Source organism: Glycine soja, chromosome 2 (genome assembly GCF_004193775.1).
Source record: "Glycine soja cultivar W05 chromosome 2, ASM419377v2, whole genome shotgun sequence".
NCBI classification, from domain to species: Eukaryota; Viridiplantae; Streptophyta; class Magnoliopsida; order Fabales; family Fabaceae; genus Glycine; species Glycine soja.
In genome coordinates, this window is record NC_041003.1 from 7,968,648 (window position 1) to 7,979,647 (window position 11,000).

Consider the following 11,000-nt stretch of genomic DNA (forward strand, 5'->3'; position numbering starts at 1 on the left):
TGAATTTTTTAGGCAACAAAATGAGTTAAATGCACACAAAATATTCATGGATTCCTTTTTTACAAGCGCTAGCACAATAAGTTTTATTATTGTCAATGTGGTTTAGCACTGTTAGATTAACAAACACTAGCACAAGTGATTAATGATGTGATTTAAGCTCACTTTCATAGGTATGAGCTCAAATTCACCTTATGTCACTTTTTTGTTTAATGAAAATCCTCCTCACGAGGATCTCCTATTGCATAAGAATTAGTTGAGTAGTTAACAATAAGTAAAACTGCCTGAAAGAACTTTTGTAGTAATCCTTTATCTGAGTCTTTGTTGGTAACCCTAACATGGAGTGGGTTTGAATCACCAAGAAGCCACCTTTTTTGCTGGGTGGCATCCTCTATTGAGATTCCCTAATACTTATGGGCTAGTTGAGTAGTTAAAACTCAATGAAACTATTTGTGGTTCCAGTATGTGTTTTTGTTTGTAGTTTAGATTTGTGTACTAAATCTTTAGATGAGTTTCTGCTAACAGTCCTAACATGTCACTAACGTCTTATTATGTAGTATTGAAAATGTTTATCTATTATATCACTTTTTAATCTTAAAAAAATTATCACACAATATTAACATTGTAACTATTTTTACACATTTTAACCCTATATATATATATATATATATATATATATATATATATATATATATATATATATATATATATATATTAACGTCCTTAAAAAAAGTCAGCGTAAAAGTTCAACCGAGTCCGACTCTCAATGTGTGCTTAGTTTATTTAGAGTCCACGTCAAACTCCCTAAGCATGGATTGGAAATGTAAAAAACCGATGAGTTACATAAAGTTGTTTTGAAAATTTATGAGCACAAGCTTGAGTTAACATTAAATCAAACTCTCTAGTATAATAAGTAATGGGGTGTTCACACGTTAGAATGGTATTAGTTCAAGATAAAAATTTAAACTAATTATATTTGGAAAAAAATGATCATGAATTAATAATATAAAATAGTTTTATACAATTATCTAATCATAAAAATATTAAATATGATAGGTTAGTTTTTACTTTTATAATAATTATCTTAAAAAATATTACAAATTATAAATTATTAATTGTGATCGAGTAATAGTATAAAATTTTACATTGTTAACACAAAGTTATTAAACTCTTTTATTAGATTGGTTTAGTTAAAGTTTGAAATTTCTTTTGACTAATCCAAACCAAACTAAACTACTGAAAATTGAATTAATTCGAGTCACCGCATAATGATAAAAATAAATAAATTATTATATTCTATTCAAGTTTTTATTTACACTAATGGTCAATTTTATATAAATATTTGATTTTATATTAATGCAAGATAAAAAATATTCTTTATTTTTTAATTATTAATTATTTATTTTATCTATAATTAAGCTCTTAACTTGCTGCATTCCTAAACTTTATTCTCTATTGTGGTTCAATTGGTTTTTGTTAATCTATAAAAATGTGGACATCTGATAAGTAATACGAAAGAGAGAATTATTGAAATATATGTTGGTTATTCAATTTTTTACTTGCTACGAGGGTATGTCGTGTAAGTTTTTCTGCTCTAGCAAAGAAAAATAGGAAAATAAGCCACAAATTTATACAAAACCTTAAAATAATTAATTTTAGATTTTCTTATTATCACAGAAACATAGCAACTTCCATTCCTTACATTCATTGGCATATCTTAAATAGCACAAATCCAAACATTCCTTGCATACATTGAGACAAAAAAATGGATCCGTAATGTATAAAGTAACAATCGTCCACAATCCCACTTTCGGCAACGGGGATTCTTTTATTTTTCCGCAAGATCATATCAGTGCTTTGTTATGAAACACAAACACAAATTTTATCGTTGGGAACATACCATTTCGTGTGTAGGGGTCCAACAATTTTACAATAAAACAATTTTTCACCAAAACAGGGTAGTATTATGTTCTTGAGGAAAATAGATGATACAGATAATCCTGTTGGGCTAGCCATGGCTCGTTATATATTGTAGTGTATATTCACTATGTGAAAATTAAATAATAGATCTGTCTATAGCGCTGTTCAGTCGCTAAAGGGAGGCAAAACATCTATACATTAACAAAATTGAGATCGAAAACAGCAAAGCTGTAAATTTTCAGCATTTATAGTTCATCTTAAGACAACATTCAATTTGCTCTGCACCTGTTCTCTTACTTTCCACTGCATTGACAAGGGGAAAAACAAGTGTTGGTAACTTTCAAAACAAAATATGACAACATAGGACCTAGACTAGTTATGATTGCACTAGTATTTCTAATTATATTTAATACCTGCAGATCGTTTATTTCCTCATCAGTGAGAGAACGTTCCATAGACCTATATGCAATCCTATAGCAGTGGCTGGTCATTCCTTTCTTGTTGGTGAAGTTGTCTATTAATTGCACCTGCAATTTCAAGAAGCAAAACAAAAACAGACAAAAGGGAACAAACTTAATGTAGCACTCATTAAAAAAAGGGGGAAATAATCCTATTAAAAACTAAATGATTATTCTAAGAAAAAATGAAGAAAAGAAAGAATAAGATGTTAAACAGTTGAAAAGCCAAGTAAATGAAAAGAAAACAAAAGCTCCCTTTTTCACTCATGATTTTGTTCTTGACAGCCATGAACATTGAAGTATGAGTCCATGTGACAAACATTGGAATGTGGTGGTTCCATCAGATCCATCTGAGGAGACCCACTAAGGGATTATTGTATGAAGCCAAAGGCAGTATATAGGGGAATGGTTATGCTGGTACAGATTGGGAAACTCTACTTTAAATATATGCCTCATTAACTTAAATAGATCTTATGCACATTAACTTAAGCTTCACTAATCACTATACAGTATAATGAATGTCCGAATCACTTCAGTTATTCCACTAAAACAGTGTTCTATCTCTACATCAAAATCTTTCTACAACTGACTCTATATTCACACAACATGAGCACTAGCAAGTACCAATGGCAGTAATCAAGTAGAATGACTATCCTACTGTACAACAATACCTACTCCCCAAAACTTCTGGTATATGTTCTTTTATCAGGCACATAGTGAAATATAAGTTTGCCGCTCAATTTAATGATTCAACTCAAAGTTTTATATTCCAATATGAGTACAAGTAGCAACCAAGAACTATTTCTCTGCTGGTAACTAAGTTGGCACTTGGATTAGGAACTAATTGACAACATACATCAAAGCCTCTTTAAAACATGGTTTTAAAATAATGAATACCAACCACCTGCTCAGAAAGGATTTTGGTTCCACCAAGTCTTCCTCTATATTTGGTAGCTTCATTGGAGACAATAGGAATCTATTTTACAGATGACATAATATCAAGATAGATGTTATGCTTTTGTCTGTCAAGATGGGATTGCAAAGGCCATTTCTAGTCTTTTGTGTTGGTTTATCAACTTAATCCCTTAAACAGAATTGAGGTTTGCCTTTTCACATTAATTTCAGCCAATAAAATATTATGGCAAGTGAAGCTTTAGACTTCTGGGTTGAATGATTCTAGTAGATTTACAGTTTGGGTGTGATAATTTGATGATTATTTTTGTAAGTAAAAAATGCAGCATCCGAAAATACTATTATCAACCCTAGTCAATAGTGCTGGATCAGCTCATCTAATATGCACTTAGTTGCCATTGAACATTAAGAAAGCAGCTAATTGTGAATCCAAACAAGTAAAACATCACAAAAAAGTTCTGCACAAATTATTCAAAGATATACCTCCTCTACAAGATCCCCGGCTATTCCTCTAACAACTTCACACAGATTGTTTTCAGTAAATGATTCACTGATCCAGAAACTCATGTCCTTGTAACAAGGAGGATACTGCAAAGGCAAACACCAAAATTAGAATGTTCTCACAAGATTTTAGGAATGTGTCCACTGAAATAAAAATATAAATTCCTCAAGATTCAAGACTCAAAATCAGAAAATATATCTATACCTGTATATGCTAGTTTAAAATAACTAACTATACAAAGATCATGACAAGGCCTTTAACATAGTGAAGCATCAAAGCCATGGGCATATTCAGGTCTAAGGCAAACTGTATCTTGCCATTTAGATTAGACCGTCAAAACTCACTATATTTTACATAACAATTTATGTGGATCATCTTAACTTTCAATAACATTAATCATTCTCATCCAGCTTTCAAGTTTAAATTGCAGCCATATATTGTAAGGAATAAGAGACACATGAACATACTCAGAAAAGTGATAAGAAATTTAGACACCCAAGGTAGGCACACATTTGGACATGTAGATGTTACCTTTGAAAATGGCTTAAATTTGACTCCCAACTGACCCTTGGAAAACTGTATATAAAATCAAAAAGCAAGCACATGCAATACATTAGAGAAGAGATCACAAAAGAACTAAACAAATAATATTTTGACTTTCAAGATGACTACGTAAATTCTTGTAGTTACATCACATGTGGTAACCAGGAAAAAGAAGAGACAACATTGAAGGATGCTTGTTGAATGCATCCATGAAATACCTGAGAGGTAAATCGCTCATCATTTGACCAAAAGAGACGAATATCAGGTATGTCAAATAGAACCATAGCTAACCTCTCCAACCCTAGGCCAAAAGCCCAAGCAACCTTATTAGGTTTCCCATTTCTCTTCAGAATCTCTTGCTCTGTCACTCCACACCCCAAAACTTCCAACCACTTTTCCTGCAATAAAAGATATATTAAACATTACTTAATTTTATTACAAAACTATTGAGTGGGAAAAAACAGGGATGAAGAGAAATAAAACAAGCATAGGAATAAATGACTTATGGATAGCTGCCTGTTAAATCATTCATTAATGAAGCTGCTGCTTCATAAATTCAAGTTGGATAAAAGGTGTATGGCCGTATGCACTAACTAGTAATGACATCAGTAGTGGGGCCATGCTAGTCCCACTACTGATGCCCTCCAGATTCTAGTCTCACTCTTGATTGCTCATAAAGAACTTCTTAATCTAAATAGTTTGGCCATGCTAGACTTTAAGAAAAACATGTCAACCTGATTAGAAATCTGCAAATTTTAATCACATGTATAAAATAGTCAAATATGGTGATGATAAAATTTTAAATTTGAAAGGTCAAAATAAATTTGGGATGAATCTAGTGCACTTTAATGAATAATTTTTTTTATATATAATGCACAATCTTCTTTTCATATTATTTTTTAACCATACTAGTACATAACATTTGTTGTCACCATGTTATGGAGATAACTATGCATAGCATACCTTGAAATAAATTTCAAGTTCAAATGATGGATTAGTAAATGGGAAATAAGTATCCACCCAGCGCATTTCCACAGCACCTGAAACAGTAAAAGGGAAAATTTATAAGTACGTAGCTTTGCAAATTATATTTGACTTCAAAGGAATATCACAAGTTCATAACTAGACGCCTTGTGTATATAATTTCTTGTAGAAACAACTTATGCATTTTAGCATCAAATGAGAATATCAACATAAAATATTTAATATTTTCACTTCTTGTTGATAGAGTTTTACTTTAGCTCAAGAATTTTTGCAATTATAATTCCAATTTCACAATAACTTGCAGTTGAAATATATTTTTCTTTTAACCTATAAACATTGCTTGAAGTGTAAGGAGGCTATTTAAAAAAAGAAAATCATTTACATAATGTTAGGTTAGAGGGAGATGGAGGAGGCTAAACTCCCTCCTTGCTCAATTTTGGCTCCCTTCAAAATTGGGAAATGTGGAAGGAAGAGAAACTTTTACACTTATTAGACTAAATTACTCTTAATTTAATAGCTTTATTTTACCATTCTAAGTATATAATAGTAAATTTTTTCATTTTCCTCCCCTCCTTTGTATCAAATAGTGCATTAAGGAAGACTATGTAAATTATACACATGTATTTTGTTGGAATTGTTGGTTGTACACAATTTTCTTTTTATAATGTTGGGACAACTAAATTGTAACATAAATTTTGGCTCCCTTCAAAATTGGGAAATGTGGAAGGAGGAGAAACTTTTACACTTATTAGACTAAATTATTCTTAATCTAATAGCTTTATTTTACCATTCTAAGTATATAATAGTAAATTTTTTCATTTCCCTCCCCTCCTTTGTATCAAAGTGCATTAAGGAAGACTATGTAAATTATACACATGTATTTTGTTGGAATTGTTGGTTGTACACAATTTTCTTTTTATAATGTTGGGACAACTAAGTTGCAACATAAATTGCAGCCTAACACATCCAGGTTCCTACCATTGTCAGCTATTCTACAAAGGTCAGATGTATACAACCTTACCCTCAAAGAGGATGTTTCCACAACTTCCGTCCTTCACCACTAAAGTCAGAAGTCATAAAGCAAATTTCTCCTCTTGAAAAATGCATGTATTGATGTATATGCAATAAAGATGAAGTATCTAGTAACCTTAAATTGATTATTTTCTTTACTTTAACTAACTCTTCTTACAAATCCTCATTAATTATCAAAATGCAGCAACTGAGAATGAAGTGCATATATTGGCCATTTGGGAATACCAAATAAATGGCGTGCTAGACCCTCAAGGCATTGCTTTAAGTCTGTTGCTGCAAATAATGTGGCATCCATTCCAGATCCCTCCCATTCTTCTGGAACAAAAACCCGAAAGCCTTCCATCTACATAATAAAAAAGATGAAATTATATAAAGTTGACTATTATTAGATTAAGCCAGTTACTGCATAAGGGGACATACTTGATGGAAGACAGGATAATGAGTTGAATCAATTGAATCCCTACGGTAAACATCTCCTGTAACAAGGAAATGGGTGTATTCACTTCTCAATAATTCTGCCTGATGAGCACTTGTGTGACACCTTAAAACAGTCTGAGGATCTATGTAGTAAGTATCATTATAGCTTCTACTTACATGGTCTTCAGGAAACAAGACATCATCGAAATTCTGCAAGAAGATTGTTGTAAAGAAACCCAACCAGAGTTCAAACCACCTTATGAACCAAAAAGAAGTGATAAGATAAGCAAACAAATTGAATGGGATAAAAACAATGGATAGAAGAACTATATTAGCAGAGATGAGGAGGCACATTTACTCTTATGTAGAAAATGTAACATTGACAAGACATGGCAGTATTCTTAAGTCTTAACTGAGGTTTCAATAATTAACTATATTAGTTTAAATGAATATGATTGTGAAACTTGAACTTCATTCAACCTGTAAATATGGTTGATGCATCACAACTTGAACTTCATTAACAGTTTTTTTATATATGGAGTCGTGTACAAACAACGTTACTATAGTCATCCTTTTGAATAGCATTCTTTCTTTATCCCTCTTTTCCTCTGTTTTATATATCTTTCCAAAAGGAAAGGATTAAAGAATCCACAGATACTGGTTAAATAGCATCACAAAAAACGACTTAAGAATTAAATCATTTGAACAAATGTAACACCATGTACAAGAAAAGAATGAAGAATGATATAATTTCATCAAAAGCAGCACCATGAAAGGACTGAAGAGCCATTTGATCAAAAGCCCCTAAGCATGTTATAAGCCACATAAACCCAAACAGAAATTGCAACAAGTTTTAAAACAAGCCTTGCAAAGCAAGGGAAAAAATAGAAGGTTAATGACTCAATCATCTGTGAATAGACCATTCATTAAAGCCAAAGTAAAAGCACGGTTTCCTTTATTAGTCAGCTTTGTGAGTTCATATCAAAGAAATGGGATAAACATATGTAATTCATAAAATAAATTCATAAACAAATTAGTATCAATTACTTTCAAAATACTTTTCTTTCCCCTTTAGAGGCCTTTTTAAGGATTTAAACTCAAAAAGTTTATTGGTATTAAAAGAATGAGATTTGTATATTCCACAAATATCGTTTACCTGTGGAAGAAAATCAACTTGCAAATTACTCAAATAACATCAAATGACAAATATAGAACATCATTGCCATGAAAAACTCAAAAGAATAATCAGCATAAATCTAGAAGGAACTAAATGCATAAAAAGAAAATAGTGTATTGACATGTGTGAAACAAAGTAACATCTAAAACTATTGATGCATCATATAGGAGCAAAGGGCAACTAATTCTTCAATTTATTTTTCCATACCTGCTTCACTGAAACAATAGGACAAAGATCATCAAACTTGTTGAACTTATTTGAATAATTAGTGTCAAAATACTCGTATATCGCATTCTTCAGTATCCCAAGAGGGTGTTGATCCCTCCGGTGAAGCTGCACTCCAAGTTTTGAAAATATATTGTCTGGCACATTGTTTGCCGGATCATCCCTCACCACATCTATAACACCACGAATCAGAAATTATAAGAATTTTATAAACCAAAGAACATTTTTCAACCAAAACATTAGCATAAAGCAGCACCACAAATGTAAAGGCATATAGAAAGTAAAAGAAGGGGAATAAATTATACACCACCCAAAACATCCCAGTCACTTCTACAATAGCAATTATATCAAAATGTGAAAATTAAATAAAATGACTTCAGTGTCATTCACTCGCAGAAAGTGCAAATAGGTCATAGTTATGGACATTCTCCTTAAAAGTTACCACACGAATAGTGGTTGAATAGAACATCCTTCAGTGTATCAAATGATTCAAAACTATGGGGAAAAAATAAGAATATTAGTGCATACCTACCCAATTTTGAAAGTTTTTTTTTTTCTGTGTATCATAATACTTGATTACAGCTCAAATAAGCATTTATAAGACAATAAACATTCAGATATAAAAAAGAAAAAAAGCAATACCCAGAGTACCTTCTCTGCTTATCTTGACTCCGCCAAGATCCAACACTGACAACACTGGCTGCCTCCATTTCTTCCGTGAAAGATTGTGAGAGGAGACAGAAGCAGCTGAAGATGAGAAAGGTAAACACGATCTAAAGCTTCTTAGGCCACTACTTTGGCAAAAGAAAGAGGCCCTGGCAAATAGTGTGGCATGAACAGAAGAGATCACCATTGTCATGCACCTGCGTGGAGAATCTTAACCAGCTATATTTGATGCACTTGACAGAAGACAGAAACAGATTTCACAAGGCAACTCTACTCTTGACAAGCTATTTTATCCTACGGAATCCGGTGCCTCACTGGATGGGAGGCTAATTAGAAATAACTCAATTCTGCTAAAAATAAATTAGGTAACATGAACAATTTGATCAATTGGCTATAACAGAAATTACGAGGAAACAACTTGATGTAAAACGGGGATTCAAAATAAGGAACTATTTTATGCCTTATTGTGAGTTGATGAGATTGAATTTGAACCACAAAACAAAACAGATAATACCCAAACGTACGTTGAAGAAGGAAACTCACCGTTGGAAATATGGTTGTTGTTGAGCTAAGTGTGTAATGTAATGGGTAGAGTAGCTATAGTTCAGAGTTCAGAGTTCAGAGCTCGTTTTTTGTTTATCGGGTCTTCTTTGCCCCGGTCCATTTCTGTATTCTCGGATAAATTGGGCTATTTTATTCATTTATTTTATCCACACGCTCTTTGCTCTATCTCTTTGATGCTTGTGTTTAATTTTTTTATTTTAATTTTCAAAATAATACAGTACTTATCTTATTTTCTGAGCTCATTGGAAAATGAATTTTTTATATCATTAAATTTGACTTTGTATATAACATTAATTTTAATAAGGAATTTATGATTTTATTTTATTTTATTTTTGAAAGGAGGAATTTATGATTCTATTAGTATATTAACTTTGTAACATGTCAATTTATTAGCTTTTTCTTTTGGTGATTTTTTTTGTACATATTTCTTTTGGTGATTTGTACTGGATAGAAGAGTCTTCACAAGTTTAGTCTTTTAGTACAACTTGATGTAAATAATTTTGATTCTTCAATAATACTATCTGGCTCAGTTGTCGAAAAGGAAAAAAAAAAGTTTCTGATTCATGTTTTTTTCTCGACTTTTGTTTTTAAAGATTTTAAAATAAAAATAAAAATAAAAGATCAAAGAACATAAATTAAGTTTTTTAAGATTCGGTATTTATTGGTGTTAAAGGTTTCTAGTGTCTGCAGTTTCTTTTTTTCTTGGTTGCAGTAGGTATCTTAATTTTAAACTACTACATTTTTTTTTACAAATAATTTTTAACCAATACATATATATCTCTATCATATGTTGATTTTTTAAAATTACAAATGATTTTTTTATTTAAATCAACTTTAAATGCTTATTTAAAGACCATTATTGACTTCTGCTATCCAATCACACATGCATAGTTAGAGGAGATATAAGGTTAGATAGATAATTAAAAAGAAGAAGAAGAAAAAAGATGGTGGGTTTGATTTTTTTTTCGGTTAACAAAAAACAATTAACAATTAACATTTATCGATTAAAAAAATACACAATTTAAGAAAATGAACAAGGATTTCTTTGAGAAGTGTAGGGAGATAGTAGATAAGTGTCTTAGTGATGCTATAAGATGGACAAGAGTGAGGTGCAGCATAATGAATTGTTTCACAACTAGAAAAATCTTATTTTCTGACATACATTCTACATCGGTTCTTCAAAACTGTTTTAGAAGAATATACGGTAGCAAATTTGTAATTATGTTCTGCTAAACAAAGACGGTGGTGCAAAACCCGTCTTTGTATGGATCTTACAATGTCGGGTCCAGCTATGACCGTCGTTGAAATGAGAAATCCACATCATTTTTCAATTAAGACCGTCGTGGTATGCATAGTCACTTAAATGACTAACCTCGTGCACCTGAAGAGACTCACAAACCCTACGCTTGTGCCCTAGCCTTAGTCATTCAGATACTGAGATTTCACTGAGCTCACCTCCTCCCGTTAGTTGTCCTTCGTTGCATGTGCCATTGTGGTGGTGGAAAGTTGTTGTGTCGCCGTGTAACACCGTCATTGTCAAAGGTATGTTTTCATCACTGTCTAATAATTATCGCCTCTAACTTATTCAAACTTTATTGGGTTG

The 11,000-nt window shown here is 31.8% G+C and overlaps 1 protein-coding gene across 5 annotated transcripts; it reads right to left on the reverse strand.

The window, feature by feature from the left end:
• Positions 1-1,860: 1,860 nt before the first annotated feature.
• LOC114385061 (phenylalanine--tRNA ligase, chloroplastic/mitochondrial-like) lies at positions 1,861-9,504 on the reverse strand. Of its 5 annotated transcripts, none has more exons than XM_028345047.1 (11): positions 9,377-9,504; positions 8,819-9,180; positions 8,150-8,340; positions 6,769-6,975; positions 6,574-6,691; positions 5,296-5,372; positions 4,551-4,730; positions 4,321-4,365; positions 3,771-3,875; positions 2,331-2,444; positions 1,861-2,220 (listed from the first exon to the last, which is right to left on the reverse strand). In XM_028345047.1, exons 2-11 carry the CDS (start codon positions 9,024-9,026, stop codon positions 2,170-2,172), a joined length of 1,296 nt encoding a protein of 431 aa, XP_028200848.1. In that variant the 5' UTR covers positions 9,027-9,180; positions 9,377-9,504; the 3' UTR covers positions 1,861-2,169. The 5 variants fall into 5 exon arrangements, with proteins under 5 accessions (XP_028200848.1, XP_028200815.1, XP_028200840.1 ...); XM_028345014.1 differs by having other exon boundaries at positions 8,810-9,180; XM_028345039.1 differs by having other exon boundaries at positions 8,810-9,030; positions 9,377-9,503.
• Positions 9,505-11,000: the final 1,496 nt, after the last annotated feature.

Bases quoted from the DNA above. Each gene is read 5' to 3' on its own strand.
- LOC114385061 (XM_028345014.1), bottom strand. From the start codon at position 9,026: ATGACAATGGTGATCTCTTCTGTTCATGCCACACTATTTGCCAGGGCC. The intron at 4,731-5,295 runs GTATGCTATGCA...CTTTTATTGCAG, and splicing joins AACTTGAAATTTATTTCAAG to GAAAAGTGGTTGGAAGTTTT. The intron at 4,366-4,550 runs GTATTTCATGGA...TTTTATATACAG, and splicing joins ATGAGCGATTTACCTCTCAG to TTTTCCAAGGGTCAGTTGGG.